Below are 23,353 nucleotides of genomic sequence, written 5' to 3' on the forward strand. Positions count from 1 at the left end.
ATTTCCTATCTTTTACTCTCATTCCAGCCCACCCACCCGGCCCTCTCCTCCTCCCTCCCATTTCCACCCCGCCCCTAGTTTTTGTCCATGTGTCCTTTATACTTGTTCCTGTGAACCCTTCCCCTCTTCCCCTGAAATTCCCCTGAGATTCCCTCTCCTCGTAAGTCTTTATAAACGGTTACATTCAAAATGACCAAATTCAAAATATGTAAGCAAAATATTAAACTAATATCAGAGAAAACACAGAAAAGTCATTCGTAAGTTTACTTGTGGCCGACTGGCCCACACGGACTCGTGAATCTGGGACACCACTGCTTCAGGGGTGTCACCGGGGCACCATCCAGTGCAGGGAGCGCATATCTGAAACCGTGTGATTTCCGCATTTGGAAAAGTTTATGCCTGGTGTTTCCAATCTGCTCATTTGTCAACGTATGTGATTTTATTCTGACATACAGTGTTCCAATAAATATTTAGCAATTGATTTATGTCCCACATATTAAAATATTTACAACTTTAGAGATGTGAAATGCATTGTTTACCTGTTGGAAAATTTGGACCACTTCTTTGCAATATCCAAATAAACTTGATAAAAAAACTAAAATCATACAAACTTTTATAGAATATGAATTCTGAAATAAAAATAATGTAAGAAAGCACATATAAGGAGATACATCAAAACAACATTTCTTAATAATTTCTACTATTAAGTATTTACTTTGTTTTTCTTTTGCTTCATTTTATGTACTATCTATGTTTGCTTTAAGCAGAAGATTACTGTAATGCCAATATAAAGATGACACATACTCATTTCATAATGCCCTAATTGAAAGAGGTTCAAAAATTGCCAACTGAATTCTGAAGGAATATGAATCTGAAGACTCTTGTAAAAATTATTTTACTCTGGTAAAATACACGTAATATAAAATTTATCATTTTAAGGGTTTTATATTTTTTATGTACACTTACATTTTAAAACGTGCAACTCTGTGGCATTAAGAACACTCCCAGTGTCAGACATCATCGGTTCACCCGAATGGAGACCCTGTACCCACTGAGGACCAATCCCCTTCCCTCCCCAGTCCTTGGCAGCCGCAGACCTGCTCTCTTGCGCAGCAGTTTTCAAGTTCTCTACTTCAGCATTCAAGCTAACATCTCATTCACGTCAACTCGTTTAACTTAATTTACAAACTTATACACTAACCTATGTGATTATATTCCCTCTCATTCCACAAAGGATTTTAGGAGAAACTGCTACCACATGTGAATTCTATAGGCTGTTCATAATAATAATCAAAGTCCTGATATTTCAGCCTTATTATGGGATCAGTATTCCTAAGATAAAAGCATATTTTTAATAATCTTTTACTTTAAAAAGTTGAAATATGTAAATAAATACCTTGGTGTCTAATATTTCTAAATGATCACTGGTTTCATTGATGATTCCAGTTGAGTTGAAAGCCAGACCTGGCTTGATATTGACAATGAGAAAGGTCATAGGCAGGAGACCAAGGCAGTAAGATCCCAGGTTCAAAATATGGGCTCTAAACCCATAAGCCAACCTACAAACAAATAAGTAAGTGATAATTGAGAAGTTTCAACAAAAAAATATTTCCTCAAGGTACCTGTGGAAAAGTAGTTAGGATCTCTCTCAAAAATCTATTGGGTAAATGCGCTGAACTTTTGAACCAAGAAGATCTTTGAATTCACCTTTTTCATTTCCAAAAAATTAAGCTTAACTCCCCAGTACACCATGACTTAAAAATCCCTCACCAATTAAAGGAAGAACAGAGACATTAGCTCACATCCGCCAACTCCAAGGTCATCGCTCTTCCCAGGAACAGCCTCCCCCCTCACTCATGCCCACTACACTGCAGGGCCCCGAATGTCTCTCCTTGCAGTGATTTGCCCCCACCCCAAAATATGGTATTCAATGTCAAAAATAACCAATCTCATCATTTTAATACCAAAATATACATACTTTCAACACATTTCATATTTCAAAGTATAAAACATTAAAATAATAAAATAAAAAACTTGAAGATTCTATTAAAACAAAGTCATTTAGAAGACTTTCAATACATTTAATGGAAATATCATTAAAAAGAAATATTACCTAATGCTTACCATTTCATAAGTAAATACTCCTTACACACAGGATGGTTGAGAAGCTCTATGCGGTTATGTTGTACCATCGTCTGAGAAATAAATGATCAGTTAAAATGCAATCATATTAAGCTAGCGAGTATAAACCAAGCTTTTTGTTTGCTGGTTTTATCAGTTTATTTGATATTACAAAAGTAACAGCTGTTTATTTCAGAAAATTTGAAAAACCAATAATTATACCAAGAATGTATTTTTTTAAATCACAAGCTTGAGAAAAACATTTTATAGAGATGCAAGTATTTGATTCACTCTGTCTCTTTCAATTTCTCACTTGTTGAGCTAGCATAAGCTTTCCAATCTTACACAAATCACAGCCAGAAAGGACATTGAAGAGAAACAAGTGAGCGCTACACCCTTGGCCTTTGCTTGAAGAAACTCAAAGCTTATCTTTCTAGAAGGGTTTATAATAGTAGTTAAATGAGTTTGTAATTTACAAGTTTTCATGAGTTATTGGGAGCTACTAGCATCTCTTTCAAAATTAATTTTAAAATTTATTAAATTCAAATTAATTTGAAATTCAATTTAATTAATTTCAAAAATAATTAAAATTTGTTGCATTTTTCCATTACTCAAAATTAGTATTTTTATTCAATAAATACATAGGGGGAGTGATATTGGCCAGGAAGCCCCAGACTCTCCGTCACCCACTGGAACTGGAGAGACGAGCTAAACAACACACGGACCAACTGCCTTTGTGAGAAATCCAGAAAACTAGGTGAGAGGTTCACCTGCACCACAGGGGAGCCCTCAGCCTAAGGCAGTAGGAAAATTCACGGCATTTACTTGCTACAGCCCCTCCCCCAGCACAGAACAGTGAGCTTGAGAGGGAGAAAACTCAACCCCTTGGCCTCACTGAGGAGCGGAAGAAAGCAGTGGAACACATGTTCAATGTTCTAACTTTTCGGGGGCTGCCGAGGGTCTCTCCTCTGTCTTGCCTGAGTCTGAATGCCGGCAGATCCATCTAGACTTCCAGACTTCTGTGCACAGTAATCTCCTATAGCAGACCAGCTGTCCCTCCAGGAGACCCTCAGCTCTCCTCGAACTACAGCTAGGGTTGCTGTGTCATTAAGGCACTACCTACTCATGTGCTTACGTGCTGCCCCCGAGTGTGGTGTTTTTATTCAGCTGAGCCTGTTTCACATAAATGATGCTGAGTCTGTATTATTCAGTCTGTTTCTTTTTAAAAGCCATAAATATTTTATTTCCTCCTGTTCTAGTGGTGGAGACATTAACTGTTTCTGATGATAAAGTATTGCCTGTTCTTTCCATTACAATGGGGGAAAACCCCACACATAGACCAAAATTCTCTAAGTATAACTGTAGTTAGTTACCTTTGGGTGCTGCTATTGAGTCTGAACTATTAAGAGATGCAGAATATAATCTACCTTGGCAGAAATAAAATGCTTTGCAGAGTCATTGCCATCACCAGCCCTGTGGGCGTAACATCCATATGACTGCTTCCTTCACATTCCAAGCGCTCAGTAAGCCTCCCAGACTTTCACTTTAGGTGATGGTGGACACCATGGTCTGTACCAAAGTCTTTCAGGTACAGAAATGAATTCATTTAAGTTGAATGAAAATTCTGAATTGGTCTAGACCAGTGCTATCCAGTGAAACTTTCTGCAGTAACGGAAATGTTCAATCTCTCTGATGTCGAATAGGCAAGCCACAGACTGCATTGGTTTCTGAGGGCCAGAACAGTGGCTACGGCAAATGAACAAATGAGTTTTTCTTTATTTAATTTTAATGTTAGTAGTCACATGTGGCTCATGTTTACCATATTAGCACAGATCTCGGTCCTGGACTGCAATGTACAGATCCAACCCTCAAATATGTTTTATTTTGCTTTCACACGATTTTATTTGTTGCCAATATTTACACAAGCCTGGGTTGCCCTTCCCACATGGCAACACTTTGTTGGTACAATAGCCATTGTCCTTTTACACCAGGAGCTCATCACACAGCTGTTACCTGCTTCCTCTGAGACCCCTGGTTGAGACTGAAGGAAACGTTGCATGGCTTCTATTGCCCCATCTGCTAGAAATGTACAAGCACCCTTTGGAACTGGTTTGGAGCAAGTCTCTTAGGAAATTTGGGTCCATACTGGGAATTTAAGGTCTGCTCTCAGGTTGCGTTTATTCTTCCTGAAGGTTCTAAAAGCTTCTGAAAGTTCGTTTACTGTGGAGACCAGTGGCCAGATGAACTTGGAAGCTATGATTGTAAATGTCGAGCCCTGCATTTTCCTTTGGTTTACACTGGAGCAATCTCTTAAATATGTAGTTTGTCTGTATTGAGATGAACAGCCTGTGTTATCCATGGTTTATTGGAGTCTGGGCTGGGATAGGCTTAGCGTGACCATCACAACTAAAGCGATCAAGAATATGGAACTTTAAAAAGGCCAAATTGTAGCAATTGTAGAAAATGACTGCCTTCTTTACTAAAAAAATAAAGGGTTGGGCCACATGGCAGACAGACATAAAACTATAAATCTAGAATTCTCTCGAGTCCCCTTCCTGAACTATGGTACCAAACAGTACAGAGCTAGGGTAGAATCCACCTGGACACGCACACACTAGACTTACATTGAGGGCTGTGAGAGGCTCATATGTGACATCGTGTCCATTTTTTTTCGTGAATTCTAGTGGACACTGGAGATATTTGAAATTATACTCGATCTGTAGAAGATATAATTTTAAAAAATTATAATCTAGTATAGACCCCAAAACTGTTCTTGACAAATCACATACACAAGCCTGCAATTCTACTGAAAATGAAGTGATTCAAATAAAGTTGAGTCATTTCATGTGAACAAAAGTAAATTAAGTTATTATTGTATATTAGTTTCAAAAGTAAATATTCTAATAAAACAAAAAATAGATATTCTAGAAAGCTGATATTCAATTGATTTTTAACTCACAGTCATGGGAAAAGATGAATTCTCAAAAAATCACTTAGACCTTTTAGAGTCAATACTAGCAAGAAAATGTAAGTCTAGAAGCAACCTTAAATAACGCTATTAGAAACTGTTAAAATATTGGGGGGAGACTGAAGATCTAAAGGGGAAATTGCCTTATAAGTAAGTAATGTAGCAAAATGACAAATGAAAACAGTAATTACCACCTTTTGAGATTATGAAACTCTACTAACACTTTTAATATTATTTAAAGAGTTATAATAATATAGACTTCAAATGATTATGGTAAAATAGGCTTACATGGTAGTTTCGGCAGGACTTGTCTTCTATGGAGGGTGTCATGCAGCAATCTAAAAGTTCCTTTGAGAGGAAAAATGGCTAAGATATTGGTCAGGAGAATAGGTAAGAGACAGGATTTGATCCCATTTCTAAAAGAACACCCAGACATTCCCTTCCCTTCCTCTGCTTCTTGTGCCTCCAAGGTAAACTGTAATCCACGTCATTCAGAAACAAAGGCAGTGACCAGAGGGGAGAGGGGAGGGGATTGTAGGGGAAAGGGTGAGGGGTTTGCAGGAAGACCTATAAAGGACACATGGACAATAGCAAGGGGAGTGGGAACAGGGGAAGGGGATGGGGAGGGCTGGGTTGGTGGGGAGGGATGGGGGGAAAAGGCAGAAAACTGTGCTTGAACAACAATACAAATGTTAAAAAAAGAAATAGATTTGCAATTACTTTGTTAAAAAATAATAAAACAAAATGTAGCATCTCTCACAGCACACCTCAGAAATGCAAGGGATTCTGAAAAACATCATGAGCTTGAGAAACAAGGTGCATTTACTGAAATTTGAGTAAGAAATATTTCACTAGTTCTGCCTAAGATTTGATGTCTTTCTGGGACTGTAGAGAATATATAGATTATTAAGGACTTCTTTACTTAGCATCTTTTAGTGATAATTTATTGCCCCTAATCAGCTCTCAGCTGAGCCCTGGGGTCTTTCTTTGGCAGAGGTCCCATCTGCATCGCCTGAGCCTGAGGTTCTGTGTTTGCTCCTGTGCCTCGCTTACTGAGCAGTAGTGATGAAGTCTTCTTGCAGAGGAGCATAGACAGGATAGTGGGGGACAGCTGTTACAAGCAGAAATACTGCAGGCTTTCCAGACGCTTCACGAAGGGAGAAAAGACTTAAGGGGTTATCAGAGCCTCGAGTAGGTTGTATGGGGACAAATATTTTTGTGGGGTTCCTGTCTGCATAAATGATTTGCAGCACCCCAATCTGTGTGTTGGTGCTTTCCTGGTGGCCCAAATTCACATCCCGAGAAAGAAATATACCTAGTCAGGTGCCCTCCTGGACTCGGATTTAGACACAAAGCCCCAAATGACCTCATAAGTATGTCACCCAGACCTCCTGAGGCATCTGGCCAACCCTTCATGAAAGACTCAAGGGTGAAGAGTTGGACAACTCCCTGAAGGGGAGAACCAGGGAGCCAGGCCCCACCAGCTGGTCTCGACACCAGAGGGCCTTAAGAAATAGCAAGGAAGTCTCGGTTGGTGATGAGGTAGTGGCACTAGGGGTCACAATAGGCATCACGAAAATAAAGCCACAACTCATCGGTAGTGCTAGGCAAGCCAGAACCAGAGAGGCAGGTCTGGCTGTTAAGGTTGAGAGCTCTGGAATAATCCACATAGGCACAGCGAAGGATGGGCTGGGGAGGGGCAGGGCACGGGCGAGGGCTTCTGCCAGTTACTCAAATGTATGGAGTAGGGTCAAACTAAGAAATCTTTAAGTTACCCTATTTTAAAAAGATATCACAATACTTAAACAACACAAAGTCATTACAGAAAACTAGAAAATAGATAATAGCATAAAGAAGAGAAGAAAAACCAGCCATGATCCCCACACCTGTGATAACTCTTGTTGATATTTTGGTATATTTTTTTCAATTCTTTTCTATGTTTTGTATATGTAAACATTTCTAACACTTTTTTACTGTTATTAATAATGCTGCAGGAAACACCTTTGTATATAAGTCTGTCTGTCCCTCTGATAATTCATCAGGACAGATTCCAACAACTGGACTTGCTAAGAAAGTCTGACATCGTTATCTTTTTTTTTCTTGAATTATTATTATTTATTAATTATTGTATTATTTTCCATATGAACTATAAGCCAAGCTTTTTTTACTTTTGTATGGTATGTTTTTCATGATCATTTATCCCCCTTTTCAATCCTGAATATATATATACCCTTTGATGAAATTTGTGCACCTAAAATGCTCATCTACAAACTGGACCTGCTCCGATATTCATTAGATGTTATAAAGAAAAACAGCACATGCAGTACTTAGCACATACTGAGTGCTTATTGAATAAATAAAAACCATTAATAGCACTAATAACCACATAAGCAGTATAAGAATAACAGGATGTGTAATATTGGGTAAGCACTATCCTACATATGTTATATAGTTTACCTCTACCTTTTGTGACACTTTGCCAGATCAGTGTCAGCACCGCTGCTTTAACAAAAACAGAAAATGGAGCTCAGAGAGGTGAAATGACTCGCCTAAATCGAGAGGCAGAGCCAGGACTGAATGAATCCCAGGGCTGCCAGGCTCCAAATCTGTCTCACCGCCTCCTCCAGTATTTGAATATATTTTTCCCTGTGAATTACATTCAAAGTCATTCCTCTTCTCTGAATTATTCCCTATCTGTCCCAGTCTTTAAATCTCAGCTTTGCCAGGAGGTCTTGTATCTGCATCCTTTAACACTCACAGGCTCAGCATCTGTAGATGTTTCTCTCGCTGTGGGCGCCCGGTCAGGTGCTGGGCTCTGTCAACTTTCCACAGGCACACTTTCTGAGGCCCACAGAGGCCAGGCAAGCAGTGTGACCGGGCGAACCACACCAGCCTTCGGAGCTTTCCCATCATCCTCCAGATGCTGGCTGTACTTGCGCCCGCTACTACCTTCACAGTTTGGGTTTTTTTATTTATTTTACTTTTTAAATTAATTTTTAATTGCTTTTATTAGGGTTAAATTGGTTATAAAATTATATAGGTTTCAAATATATGACTCTATAACACATTGTATTATCTGTTCACCACCCAAAGTCAAGTCTCTTTCCATTACCATTTATTACCCTCCTTTCCCCTTTTCTACTTGCTCCCCACCCTCCTTTTCCTCTGGTAATCACCATACTGTTGTCTGTGTCTATAGTTTTTTTTTTTTTGCTTCATCCCTTCACCTATGTGACCCATTCCCCCAATGCCTTCACCTCTGACAGCTATCAGTTTGTTCTCTGTATCTATGAGTTTGTTTCTATTCTGTTTGTTTATTTTGTTCATTAGATTCCACATATGAGTGAAATTATATGGTATTTGTCTTTCTCTGATTGGCTTATTTCACTTAGCATAATGCCCTCTAGGTCTACCCATGCTGTCACAAAAAGTGAGATTTCCTTTTTTTTTTTCACTCTTCACAGTTTGGATAGAAGCGTATTTACAGAAGTATCACTCTACTACAAGGAAATCAACTGCACAAGAATGACAATACCTGGCGACTAACACTGGCATGAGAGCTGAATGTACAAGAGGAGGGGGTGGGGGTGAGAGATGGGAGGTGCTGGCCCCGTGGAAAGGAAGCAGCTGCTACTCACTCACCCAGCGATTCCTGCCTTGTGAACACTAGACCCAGTCACCAGATCTGATTTTTACAGGAAGCCAGATATCTGGATCCTTATGGGAGCCCCCTCATTTTAAATGTAAACGACAAATGCAAATTTGAAACAACAACATGCATTCTGTTAAAAACACATCTAGAGAAATTGTTCAGCCAGCAACCACAATCAGTAGTCTCTGCTCTAGACTTGGATTATTTGAATAAAAAACCCTGTTGCCCATATTCTCTGTATTCCCCACAACAACTAATAGGATAGCCTTCTTTAATCCACGTAGGTCCTTCTTAAATACTTGTTGGCTAAGTTCCCTTAAAGACTGTGTACAACTAGGAACTTTATTTAAAGATGGAAATTACTATTATTTAGGTAATGATTATAACAATTAATCTTCACATTATATTATATGATAAAATATACCCATAAGGAGTTTTGTTTGAAGAGCTTACTTTCATGCATTCAGGGAGGTATTCTATCAATTCCGTGACTGGACATTTATTGCTTGGAGAATTATGGCTAAAAACCCCAATACATTCTTCCCATCTGTAAAAAAATAATAAAAAAACAAGTTTTAATTCTTCTGTTCTGTACAATAGCAAAGCTACCAGTTAATAGTCAAGATTATGTATTTACAGGAAACCTGAATTGATCCCAATGAAACCAACATTTGAACCAAGATGCATCCATTAATAGGGTCCTTGTCCATTAACGGAAGTTAGAAATGTGGGCAAATTCCGGGATGGCTGTTATAATCACTGTTATCTTTCTCTGAATGCCTTTAAGGAATGTAGGCTTTGCCTTCTGTTCCTCCTGAGATCAGGAGCTGGTCATGTTGGGTACAGATATTCACTTCCACATACATATTTTAGCAACACAGAACTGGGCACAGGATATTTACAGTTTAATCCATGTATACATCATATATTGAATTAAACTACAAAATAACGTGTGTTGAGTGTTTTAACAAGCACACGTTCTGCCAGGACATTGCAGAGTCTGTCCCTCTCTTCATTTCCATCCAGATGAACAGGGTAAAAAGATACAGATGATACCAAGGAGGAAATAGATCTACAACAGGAAGTAGTGAGTCCATTTACCTCCAATGGCCCATCTATGTCACAGGAGGCTGGTCCTAAAATCTACTCAGACAAATTTTCCGTTAACCCTATCAGTAAAATCCATCTAGAAAATGTGCGTAATCAGTAGACAACTTCTGCTTGCACACTTGAATTGGCAAGTGCTTCAAAAGAATGATCAGCAGGAGATCTTGAGACTGCCCCACGCTCAAAAACACAGGCCTTATCTGCCTTGAACATGAGATCGTTTACCTCTGTGTCCACTACTGGGTGACATTGGGCCCTTGCACGTATCTGTCTGTGATTCTATAGAAAAATTTATTCACAAGATGTGGGACAAACTACTCTCTAACTTCATCATTAAAGCTTCCTGGGAGTCTAGTTCAAAAATCCTCAACTACAAAAGATCCTGTGTTAATGGGAATTCCATAGACGGCACTAGTGACAATGCCCTTGGAGAATATTTTCACCAACATCCAGTTTTGGGATTTCTGTTGGCAACAGAGTGTCGGGGAAGTTCAGACAGGGCTGGACAGAGTGTTCTCAATAATGACTGGGGTGCCAGACACTACACATCTCTGAACCCCTGAGTCTCCCGAGACAGCCACAACATGATCCGAGCCCCCATGACTTAGAAATGAAAACTCAAGATGAGCGAGGTCAAGCAAAATGTCTGTTGTTACCCAAGGAGTTCATTAAAACTTTCTGTAAAAAACTGACATTTAAAAACTGTTTAAAAACTGTAAGCCCTGGCTGAATAGTTCAACCGGTTAGGGCATTGTCTCAATACACCAAGGTTGCAAGTTCAATCCCCAGTCAGGGCACATATAAGAAGCAAGCAATGAATACATGAATGGGTGGAATGACAAAATCGATGTTTTTCCTCTCTCTTTCTCTCTCTCTCCCTCTCCCTCTGTCCTTCTTCCTCTCTCTCTCTAAAAAGAAACTCAACAAATAAAAAAAATTTTTGAATGTTGATTAACAGCTGAAACTTACTCTCTCTTCCTGTTTCCTCTCAGCCTGTGAATCATCCCTCATGCCCGGAGACACTCAATGACAGTGGACAGGAAGACAGCATACCTCTTGTTCCTGATGATCGTAAGAACCACCTCCTTCCTCCAGTTGTGAATGGCGAGGTGCAGGAAGGAGGCCTGCTGCTTGTTCAGGACGATGTCGGCACCATAGCTCAGAAGGAGAGCGACGGCCTTGGCGTGGCCTTCCCTTGCAGCAAAGTGAAGTGCTGTGTTCTTTTAGAGAAAATAGGACATGGAAAGCCAGTGGCAATGGCTAATCATGCCTTGGCTATGTTACTACCATGTTTTATTATTGAACTGCTTCAAAGGAATTATTAACAAACTAACCATTTAATACCCAAATACCTAAAATGTAAAACTGGTGTTCAGAATAAACCTTCAAAATACTAACTTTATAGTTTAAACATGGTGTGTGTCCGTGAATTCCAAGTGGTTATTTTGCGTTGTTTTTGCAGTGGGATGATTCCATGAGAACTAAGGACAAGCTGTCAGCACAAGGATGCTGAAATTACCACGGGAGAGAATACTTTGGGGAAATTTCTCATGCTACAGAATGGTGGTTCCCATTGGGGTTTTCACAGGCTTGTCAAAAAAAAATCAGAGCTTCAGCTCTAGCCAGGTAGCTCAGTGGTTAGACTGTTTTCCTGCTATACCAAGGTTGTGGGTTTGATCCCTGGTCACAAGAATCAACCAATGAATACATAAATAAGTGAAACAGCAAATCGATGTTTCTCTCTCTGTCTCTAAAAATCGATAAATTAAAGCAATTTAAATCAGAGCTTCTCTGTGATTGCCAATCTTTTGTTACACAAAGATATTTTTTAAAAGCAATGATGATCTTCTATCTCCACCAGTTAGTGAAAAAATTTATATTTCAATTCTTGCCCTACAAAAAAGGAGGAAGAACATCCGATCAGAATAAAGGACAGTCCTTCAAATCAAATACACTGAGTTTTATGAAGACTTACCCCTGCCCTCTTCATTTTTCTCAGTTCACCAGGGTGGTGGAAATTTTGTCATCAGTCCACACAGGCCTGTAAACCAGTCTCTGCAAGACTGAGGAGGTGTCCTCAACACGCCCCCACCCCTTAGCTTTCTCCATATTCTTTTCCCCTTTCACCCCTCCTCTCCCTAAGGGTCTGCAGAGTAAGAACCCAGTAAGGGTCTATGAACAGGGCAAAGGAGGAAAGAGACTGGGCTAAGAAGAAGGCTTTCTTGCAATTTTTGAAGCTGCTTGTATGCCGAGAGTTGGGGTAGGTATGAGGAATGCCATACGTACCCCTTCTTCATCTGGCTGATCTGTTGTGCACCTCAAATTAGTGTCAAGAATGACCTTCATGGTCTGCGTGTACCCACCCAAGGAAGCGTGATGCAAAGCAGTCCAGCCATTGTGGTCACTGTTAAAGAGTTAAGACAAGACGTGTGCGTTCCCCTTACAGACAAAATGTGGGATGGCATACTGCCATTGACACGTAGGTCTTATGACAAAGAAAATGCAATCTAAGTTCTAGCAACTAAATATGTATTACATATTCATAACAAATTAGCTAATTTCAAACCAAATGGTCTTAAATGATCTACCTGTAATAGGATTCACCCATATTTTTTAATTTAGCAGAATAAAATGTGAAAGTATATAAATGCAATATCAAAAACTTGGGGACAGGTAAGACTAGAGTTAGCACGTCTATGTCATACATGTTTTTCCCAAGCTGTAATGTATTACATGCGCTATTTTAAATCTTGTTCTGTTCTTTCACTGAGCATGGTATCAAAAATTTCCATGATGGTAATATTAGTCTTTATGGCCACTAGCTATTACTAATAAAAATGATAAAAATAATATCATCATCTTACAGTACATCACTGTAAGATACTTAACTTAGTACCACTTTGTCTTCTAAGAGTTAGATCTGAAGAGATCTTTCCTCTATGCTCTCCAAGATGCTTACTTAATCCCTTTGGAAAATGGTTTTTTCTCACAGAAATTTAATATTAAACACAGTGAAGTCTTGATATTTTTCCAAATTATATATACAAAAATTGTGTGAGATCCTGACACAATTCAATTTCAATGCTGGGAGCAACTGCATTAGGGTGCAAGAGCCACCTCGCTATTTCAGTTCTGATGTAATTAAGTAACAACTCTCTGGCCTGGGTCCACCAGGGCCCCTCTGCAGGTTGCTGCCTGGGTTCCCATGGAAGCAGGAAGGAACTGAGCCAAGTATGCAGTTCCCAGCTGCCTCTGACGTTGCTGGGATGGGCAGTCTGATAAAGAAATGTGGTTTTGAAGATTAGCCTAATGAGCTCTTTGCTCACTCACCTGGTTGACATTAGAAGATAGCTCATCATACGTCTATAAAAGTTCTGGGTGTTTATTTTCCTTTTACCAAAATGTCATTTATTTATGCTACCTTTTTATTATGCATAATTATTTTACTTTGGTTTTGCTCCTTGCGTTAGAGTTAAGTGTAATGAAATTCAGGAATATTTTATATTTCATGTTGCAGTTTAAAGGGTGCTTTTTATGTCTGCCATGCATCAGATGGAATGAAGAGTACAGTGTGCATTTGTGCAGGGTGTCTGTACATGCACACACAGGGTTTTGCATCTGTGTTAAAACATGGTAGCATAATAAAGTACAATAAAATATGAGCAACCGTATTTCAAAGATCCTGGGAACTACTCTGCACAAAGCCATTTAATCTGTGACCCTGAACAAGGTCTTCAACTCTATAAATCTCAACGTCTTCATCCATCAGTTGGCAATAATACTGACTTTTCTTTTAATATTTCATAAGTCACATATGTTTCAAGGAATAAATGAGATAAAAGTCCTTAGGGAGATAGAAAGTTAAGTACCATATTTAAAAATAAAATAGAAACATAGCCTGGAAATGGCTAATTAGTTAAAAAGAATATATAAATATTCTTATCATATATCCTCACCTGAGAAATAAAGCCCCCTTTTTCAGAAGAAGTTGAACTACTTTATCGTGCCCATTTTTTGCAGCCAGATGAAGAGGAGTCATTCCATAAAGGTCACCTTCATTCAAAAGCCTCGTATCACTCAAGTCTTGCAGGAGCCTCTGACAGGTATTGATGCGCCCGTAACTTGAAAAGATTAGGTTTCATATGTTCAATGCACGTATCACACAAATGGACGACATGCTCTTGTGTCACATAAACTGGCCCTTACCTGGCTGCAAAATGTAGGGGTGACTGCTTATCTTTGCTTTTGGAGTAAATGGACACATTAAAGCCAAGCAGGTTGTTTACAGAGACAGGGACCCCCTGTCTGCATGCATAATGTAGAGGAGTACATCCATCGTTGTCTTCATCCATTACCAGCTTTTTAATATGCTGCATCTGTGAGGGAAAAATCAATATTCTAAACATAACTCTGCTATCATGCTAATTATAGTGTTTTTCAAACTATTCTATAGGATAGTATTTTCCAACAAGGGTCAGCGTGTATCCCTTGAGGACAAAAACATAAATAACCTGAAGGGTGACAGAGGAAAAGAAACACAGATGACGGTGCGTGCTGTCCCCCTACAATGTGTGTGACTACAACGTATGAAGGTGCTGGGCAGCGCTGGGAGCAGGAAATGTACTTAACATTTTTAACCTAGCAGTTTCTGGACATACTTGGCCACTCACCACCCTCCAGAGCGCACCCTTCACTTTTTCTCCCCACAGTAATGCTAACATGTTCTATTAGAAGAAAGTGATGAAAGATGAACATTAGGTTTACTTTATATTTTTTATGAAAATTAAATTAAAAATGGATGTCAAATGAGCAGCTTAATCCAGTCAATGAACAAATATTTCATTGAAGATATTTAAATACATACATTTCTCATTCTTTATTATAGATATTGGAAATATGGAAATCTATTATAAAAATATGATGCACTTCAGATACACCTAATGGTCACTTAATAAACATTAATCAGTGAATATAACTATGGAGATAATGCTTTCAATGTGCCAACCAGTCAAGTATGATGAACATATTGTTTTTAAATTGATGATGGTGTACTGGTAACCCACACACGTACTTGGCCTTTTCGCTGATACCCAATTCCTAATGGTCAAAGAGTGAAGGAGAGCTGACTCAATACATACAGACAGGGAGACATGGGAACCCAAAAAATCTCTGTCACTCAGAAAATTCAATCCCAATGTAATTTATTATTGCCAGCACCACTATATTGTTAGTAAACATTTAAATATTGCATCTTTACTTTAAAATAATTTTTAAATTCCAGAATCAGACTTCATAATAATAAAAATAACGATAAGCAAAATCACTGTACTCTATGTTGAGCCAGCCCAGTTTCTGGGAACCCGTACTCGTGCATATGTATTACCTGCATAAACTCGGGTTGCAAATTTTTCAATCCGTATGGTTGCTGCACAGTCAAATGCAAAAAATTACGTCCAAGATGATCTTTTATGTCTACCTGCGCACCTAAGAGAGCACAATATAAATGTAACTTCTGCTCACTTATTTAAAGCATGGCCTATGGTGGAGTTTTAATTTAAGGAAATAAAAAAAATTTAATTTAAATCTCTCCCAACCTTTAACTTACAGGAAACTTTATTCAGATAAAAGAACTAAATATAGTTAAAAATGGGTTTACCTTACCATATGTATGCTGTGTGTGTTTGTAAAGGTGGGGAGATAATATGTGATTTATTACATCAATTAATATATGAGGTCTTACCTTTGAAAGTATAAACTATAAAGATAGAGAGACTAGAGATCAAGGAAGAAGAGGGGACGATACGTCTCTTCTTTGTTACTATCACATCAGGTTCGTATCTAAAATGGGACAGTGATAGTACTTACCTCGCATAAAATCAGTCATCGAGGGAATGTAGATAAGATGTTCAGCAAAATGCCTGGGGCATGATAATTGCTTTATAACTATTATCTGTTATTGTTCTGAAATTATCATTTTTAAAAAAGTGTTGATCCCTTATTAGACTGAATATTTTTCTAGACATGGGAAATATTCTATGTATCTTTGTATTCAGGTACCTGGCCCGATGCCTGACCCCTAATAAATGGTTAATAAATGTTTAATGAATTAAGTAGTAAAGGTTAGGTCTGGTCCCTCATGGTACCTTTAGAGAGCAGCAAATTCACAGTATTCCAAGATGCAGAAGCAGTTGCTAATAAAAGTGGAGACCGTCCTTCAGAATCGGTGCTATTAATATCTGCTCCCTAAAATACAGCAAGTCATTCAACAAAAAGCTTATAAAAGACAAATCAACTTATATTACAATCTGTAAATGATATTACTTCTTTGGGACAGAGTGCCTACAATATGGCTAGCACCCAAACATATGCCTAACTATAGGACTGCCTGAAATTTCCCTATAATTTGTGGGTGGTAACATCAGAAAGCAAGGCATTCTTTTACAATTTTAATAACAAAAATTATCCTTACATGTTAATCTTGTGACTGACACCTGATAGTAATGGATCTCTGTTACTACCTAAACTATAAAATAAAATCTTTTGCCCTGGCTGGTGCGGCTCAGTGGATTGAGCATGGGCTTGTGAACCAAAGGGTCACTGGTTTGATTCCCAGTCAGGGCACATGCCTGGACTGTGGGCCAGGTCCCCAGTAGGGGGCCTACGAGAGGCAACCACACACTGATGTTTCTCTCCCTCTCTGTCTGCCTCCCTTCCCCTCTCTCTAAAAATAATAAATAAGGTCTTTAAAAAATAAAAATAAAATCATTTGACCTTTAGCAATCGCTGAGTTCCAACTTTAAGAAAATATTTTTAAATGGGAGGGAAGTGGGGAGGGTTGGGAGGGTGGGCTGGATTGGGAGTAAAAGGGAGAAAACTGTACTTGAACAATGATTAAAATAAAACTTAAAAAAAGAAAGAAAAAGAAAATATTTTTAAATGTTCATACAAAAATCTTCCAAATTTATTGCATATGAAATTTAAAAACATTCACAAAAAATTCTCTTTTTACAAATTATCTGAAATAGATGTAACTATCACCATATCAAGAATTGCTATTGACAACAAACATGTTAAATACTAGGAATGAAAATACTTTCATTGCTGATATGTTAGGACTTAAATAAATTCATCATATACTCATCTGTATAAATGACTTGTTAAAATTTAACTCAAAGTTAGTTCCTCAGCTTTTCATTATTGAAAGAGAGTGCTGGGGCAGCTGGGGGTAGAAGCTTACAGTGGGTGGTGTAGGGACTGGAGCCGCCTGTCCCGCCCCCACCAGCAAGCCTCATGTACTGAAGAAGGTCAGCAGAGTTACCAAGCCTCGCACTCCAGAGCTTTTCCTGCCATGTACCCACCCACTCCCACATGAAACACATTGGCACAGGCATCAGAACACCCTTTGGTGCTTCTAACTTCATGGTAATAGAGTTTGGTTGTTACGTATTCATGCACAATGTATACTTGCAAATATGTCCGTCATCTTTTTGTAAACATCCGCTAATAAGCAAAAAATTAGAATTTGGTTTATTTCTGAATTCATATTATGTAATTATATGATTTTCAACTGTACATAGTAATAGAAAAACTGAATGGAATAGTTACCACTGAAATTAAGTAGTCTGCTAGTTCATGGTGATCAAATAATGAGGCCCTGCAAAAGGAGAATTATAACAGTTTAAGCTACTATTGATATAAAATAAAGCTACTATGTTCAAAAAGTCAATTTAAATGACCATTTAATAACATGATAAAATTCTAGACAATTAAGAACATTTAAAAATCTATAACTGGTTCTGATTAGGGTAATATTTTCAAAGCAATAATAATAGAGAAACATCAAACACATCACATTAAGCAAGATTTTCTTCCTTATCTTTTAGTAAACCTGTTTTCTCAGTGTGAAATCATCCTGAGGATGTTCTGAAATGAGTAGTGACATCTGTCCTAAAGGCTTACAGTGAAAGACAACTGATTGTTACCAATGTTGACCCCGGGTTTATAACAATGGTCCTTGCACCTAGAATTCATCAGCAGGGTTCAAAATGCCCTCCTTTTTGGCAAAAACTAACCAGGCACAGTTAGCTTTCCTGAGGTTTTGTGAAGCTAAAAAACAATTATGGCAAGAATTGAAGTCATTTTCATATTACTTTGTAGCTAGTCATAAGGATAATGTTAATAGGCGCATAAAAGTTTTCCACTTACATCAAAGCACACAAGAAATGTTAATGCTTTAAACCTTTTTGTTTCCTGTGGCAAATTTTATTCCTCATTTCTGTTCAAGATTATCTTAGCTATTCTTAGCTCTTTGTATGTAAATCTCGGAATAATCAGCTTGTTCATTTTGACCCAACATTTACAAGAAGTTGCACTGTATTTAAATTATATTAAACGCATTTAGTAATTTTAAGATATAATGGCATTAAGGCCCCACTTGCTCTTTCATCTCCCAGTCTAGGACATTGCTATTCAACATGGGAACTGCAGACCAGCTAAACTGGCACCACCTGGGAGTCCATTAGAAATGAAAATTCTCAGGAGATTTGGATGCTAAGGCTCAAGAGGTCAAACGACATGCCAACGGTTTCACAGCCACCCCAGTCCTCTGACTGCAGAGCTCTCTGTTTCAGCCAGAACGAACACAAGGAATTCTAGTGCAAAGGGCAAACTTTCCTTTGGAGCTCAATATAAACTCTAAACATCACTGGCTATTTATTAGAAGGTCATTCCAAGATTCTAAATCAATATTTGGTTAATCAGAATTGGACTAAACTGGCCCAAGAAATCTTTAGCCAATCCAAGTTGAATATGTCTAGCTAAGTTAAGGATACTTATGGGTCAGGGAGATGGATCTATTTTTCTAAAATAACTCTTTCTTATGCATATTTATGTATGTAATAATTATATATATTAAAACTGTATTGTAAGTGGACATTTTTAACTAAATCCAGATCATGATCATTGTGTTTCTAAATTGGCTAAACACTGGAATCATTTAAGGAGTTTTAAAAATTCCTGATATCCAACCCAAAGATTCTAATGTAATCTTGGATATGAATTGACACTGGGATTTTATAAGCTGCCCATGATTCTAATGTGCAGCAGTTGGAGAACCGCCAGGCTGGTAGTTAGTCTATCTATTGAGATACATTATTTCAAAGGCTTTTTTTTCATTTCTAGGATTTCTAACTATATTTTTTCATATAACAATCTTTGATTCATACATGCCAGTTTGTTTCTCATAATGTCATCTGAATCTACTTATTTTTATGTAACTGATTTCCTTTATGTTTCCTTTAAATTTCTGAGTCTTAAAATAACATCATTTTAAAATTATTTTCAGAATACCATATTATTTCCATTCCCTTAGAAGTAGTCTTTTGTTGATTTTATTTTTTAAAATCTTAAAAAAAATTGTTCTTTTGTTGATTTAATTGTCTTTTATGAGTCTTCCTTTATGCTAGGAAAGTTTAGTTAGCAAACTTATCCTAAGTGGGAGTTCCTTTCTACCCAGGCAGATGCCACTGTGCCTGGTGGTTTTGCTATTGTACATTCATCCCCCACCTCCCCAGTTTACAATCGGATCTTATATTGGTAGATAAAGTTTCTTTTTCCCTGAGGGATATTGCAGATTTCCGAGAGATAGCGTAGGCTTCCAGCAGGATCGCAGCTGTGTGTGTATCAGAGAGACAGACAGACAGAGACAAAGAGACAGACGTGGCTTTTCTTAGCCACGTCTTCCACTCACATAGTAAACATTAAGTCCTTGTCTTCCCAAAGGAGTTGTCCTAGCATCTAGTATGCTGACAGTTTCAGATGCTCTTTTCTCTCATGTATTCTGTTAAACTCTGCAGGAATATTTATCTTGTTTGGAGCATGACTATTATTTCCTAAAATGATGTTTTGAAAACCTTTATCCATAATTTTGGGGGTGGGAAGAAGGGGGAACAGGGTGGAATGAGTGGAACATCCATATGTATCTACTCGATTAGGTTCACTAAAAATGAGGGTGAGACACAGAAGGAATTGTAACAGATTAGAGAGGGTGTGCAAAGCCATGTATATTGACCTTTGGAGCATATAGGCTCATGCCCACTAGACTAAAAAGTGACCCAGATTATGCCACTGGTGATTTTATTCTTTCAAAATCTATTTAAGACTCTACTTTGATTCCAAAGGGGCATGTAGGTTCCAACTGAACCCCAGGATCTCTGTTATCTCTGTCCTTTGCTTTTGAATTGTAGAATCGCTGATGTGTAAGGGCTAACTTCTTCTTGCAGGATATAATTTAACATCGGAACAATGAAAATCTGTGTACAGAATGGTAGGCAGGACACTTGCCTGTGAAGCATTGTCTCCTGATTTCCATCCACTGCGTTAACAATATCGCCAGTACCAGAGTAGGAAGTTATCATCAGTTTCACAATCTCCATGGCTCCCTGGGTGGCAGCAAAGTGAAGGGCTGTGCACTTCCCATTCTATAACAAGTTGGGATACCAGAATCAATGCTTAAGTCCCAGTTGAAGGATACACCTTAAATTCAGCTGTGAGGTTTTTTCTTCCCAGGTCAACCAAGTCCAGGAATATAGAATTTAAGGTGATAAATAATAATCAGTTCTATCTACCAAAGAGTATCAGTAGAAAAATCATAGCTGGCGATTTTGCTTCCTTGCAACCTGACAGGTCTTGAGAGCTCTGACAATACTTCTACCACTGACAGTGTCATTCTCTTTACCGGGTCTGCATTTGTGTTTGCAGTTGTTTTTGGTGGCTCTCAAATTCTTTATGTAGATTGAAAGGTGATATATTCTCTTGTTCTGCTTCTGCACGAACAGCAGAAAATACCTGTTTCAATCTAAATAAGTGTAAAAGAGCTACAAAGCATTTCGGAAAATAATTTGTGACAGCTGAAAAAGAAAAGGCTTGTGTAGAACAGGCGCAGTCACCTCCATCAGCTCCAGCTGTGCACCGTTGTCCAGACACATCTTAATCATCTCCAGGTCTCCACTCTGAACTGCCATGTGCAGGGGGCTAGCTTTCCCATTTGTCACAAAATTAATGTGAGACTGTCTGTTAAATCCATGTTCTTCACCTTGAGAAGAAGATACAATTTGAGATTACAAGTATTATAAATAAGTAAAAGGAATGTTTTAAAAGAAAGGATGCTTAGCCTTACTGAAAGGCTCACATACAAATTCTATTAAATTCCATTAAATATTTTTCAAATTATTAGCACCCACCAATATAGACTTCTTAGTAGTATATAATGTAGGAAAGCTTCTACTCACCATACTTTAGTAATATTTCCATGCATTTTTTGGCACCTGAAAAGGCAGCCTGGTGAACAGGAAAACATCCCCATTTGTTCGATGTGCATGGCTTAGCTCCGTTTTTTAACTGGAAGAAAAGAAAGAACAGCAGCAATGAAAGTCAAAGGACACAACTCAAACCCCTCGTTGCAAGGATGGACAAGGGTTTCCATGTCTCTCCAAGACCACTATATTATTCTGTAATTATGTAAAACTATATAGAAAAGCTTCAAACCACATAAAACCTAGGTATGAAGGTAACTTTGGAACCAGGCTAAGATTCTGAAATAGAGACATTTACTCCATATTTTCCAAAGATGAGGTAACAACATAGACACAAAACATCATCTTGATAGCTTAGAAAGCTAAAGTGCACACATTTTTCAATGGAATTAATGAGATAGTTTTAAACATTTTTTAAACATGACTCCTCCTATATTTATTCTCAATCCCTATACAAATAAAATAATATGATAATATTTCCCAGATTCTTTTCCTTTAATTTATGTAAATTAAGAAATGATTAGATCAGCATTCTTGTTAACTATGAAAATCAGGTGTTTTCACTGATGGCAATTCTCCATTAAAAAAGGCATTAGGAGAACTGAATCACACGTTACCTTGACCCCTGAGTCAATTGTTATCCACTCTCATTTTCTACAGATCAATGAACTTGGTTTTGCTTTAAGTACCTTTTATAATCATAAGAGAAAAGATTTTGAAAGAGCAGGAAAGTGTGCCAAAGCAAATATTACCTGTAATCTCATCTTCTAGGGACAGTAATGGTTTACATTTTAGAAGACAATGCACTTTTTTGTTTTATTTGCAACGGTAATTTTTATGTGTATACTTTGTGATCATACTGTTCAGAAAAGTTTTTACTTACTAATATTCTTTAAAAGTGTAATTTTATCAAGTCCGTATTTCATTTTGGGGTATACAAAATGTTATGCAATGAATCCTTTTAAACAAACTTCTATTTTTTCCAGTTTTCCCCCTCTGATATATACAATGCTGATGTTAACATCAGTGATAGCTTTAAATATCTCCAGGATGTATTCCCAGATTGGAATTGGTTAGTCAAAAAGTATTCATGCCCACAGTGACTGAAATTCTCCAACTCATGAAAATTTCTCTAACACTATACATCAACACAGTTTTATTTCATCTTTCCAATTTAAGTGTTGAAAAAAAACTCATTGTTTCTCATCTCTCTTTGATTATTTGAGAAATTAATTAAACTTTATGTACCTCCTTGCCAATTTTCCATGGAGTGTTGTCTTTTCCTTATGGATTTGTAATACCTTATAGATATGTTGTCTTTTCCTTATGGATTTGTAATACCTTATAGATATGTTGTCTTTTCCTTATGGATTTGTAATACCTTATAGATATGTTGTCTTTTCCTTATGGATTTGTAATACCTTATAGATAAGTTTGTATCCATTTAAAGATAAATACATAGAGTCCTATGCTTTGTCTGCTCAGGCCAATGGATGTGTCATGGTCCAGCACTGAGCTATTTGGACAATCTGCACGAGGCTGACGTGTACTTCATGTTATTCTCTCAGTTACTCCAAGGAATTAATTGCTAGTACTTTTAAGATTTTGCATCTGTACTTATTATAGATATATTGTGAAATGCATCAAAATATAACAGTAGGAATATTAGCTGGCTCCAGAACTTTGATAATGCGCTTTTAAAAAATGTTTTATGGTTCCCTACAGACCTTTAATTTTTTAGTTAATTTTGAAATTTTAATTATTTTCAGCTATTAATCCATTAAAAGTGGATTTACAAATTCTTTTAGACTTGTGCATACTGCTATTTTGTCATTTAAAAATTACCATCATATTCAGGTAAAACCCTTTGTTATTTCTAATTTTATGTAATTATTTGTGCTTTATCTTCTCTTGTTTTAGTTAGACTTGCCAATCTTTTTCTGTTCTATTATCTTTTGAAAGAAATAACTCAATTTATCAGATAATTTCAAAATTACTATTATTTGTTTTAAACTTTACTATTTAGTCTATTTTATTTTTGGTTTGTTTGAGGCTGTTTTCTAAATTCTTCACTTAAGTGTTATTTATTTTTATTCTCTTTTTGGTCTAATCATGAAAGCTTATAAGAATATGCATTTTTCTCCAAGATCCAATAAACACATTAGAACATATTTGTAGATTTAAATATTAGGA

At 37.5% G+C, this 23,353-nt stretch overlaps 1 protein-coding gene across 1 annotated transcript in view; it reads right to left on the reverse strand.

Annotated features, from left to right (window-relative positions):
• Positions 1–23,353, reverse strand: part of TRPA1 (transient receptor potential cation channel subfamily A member 1) — a 47,542-nt gene that overhangs the window by 10,548 nt on the left and 13,641 nt on the right. The window contains exons 5-20 of the mRNA XM_028533870.2: positions 21,137–21,245; positions 20,795–20,940; positions 20,190–20,326; positions 17,454–17,502; positions 15,992–16,091; positions 15,232–15,332; positions 14,055–14,224; positions 13,805–13,969; positions 12,135–12,252; positions 10,902–11,068; positions 9,195–9,288; positions 5,378–5,437; positions 4,746–4,838; positions 2,125–2,195; positions 1,397–1,559; positions 540–629 (exon numbers count right to left, since the gene is read on the reverse strand). Of these exons, the coding sequence (XP_028389671.1) occupies positions 540–629; positions 1,397–1,559; positions 2,125–2,195; positions 4,746–4,838; positions 5,378–5,437; positions 9,195–9,288; positions 10,902–11,068; positions 12,135–12,252; positions 13,805–13,969; positions 14,055–14,224; positions 15,232–15,332; positions 15,992–16,091; positions 17,454–17,502; positions 20,190–20,326; positions 20,795–20,940; positions 21,137–21,245 (1,833 nt within the window). The remainder of the gene's footprint in view (positions 1–539; positions 630–1,396; positions 1,560–2,124; positions 2,196–4,745; positions 4,839–5,377; positions 5,438–9,194; positions 9,289–10,901; positions 11,069–12,134; positions 12,253–13,804; positions 13,970–14,054; positions 14,225–15,231; positions 15,333–15,991; positions 16,092–17,453; positions 17,503–20,189; positions 20,327–20,794; positions 20,941–21,136; positions 21,246–23,353) is intronic.

This window comes from Phyllostomus discolor, chromosome 7, assembly GCF_004126475.2.
Source record: "Phyllostomus discolor isolate MPI-MPIP mPhyDis1 chromosome 7, mPhyDis1.pri.v3, whole genome shotgun sequence".
Taxonomy (NCBI): Eukaryota; Metazoa; Chordata; class Mammalia; order Chiroptera; family Phyllostomidae; genus Phyllostomus; species Phyllostomus discolor.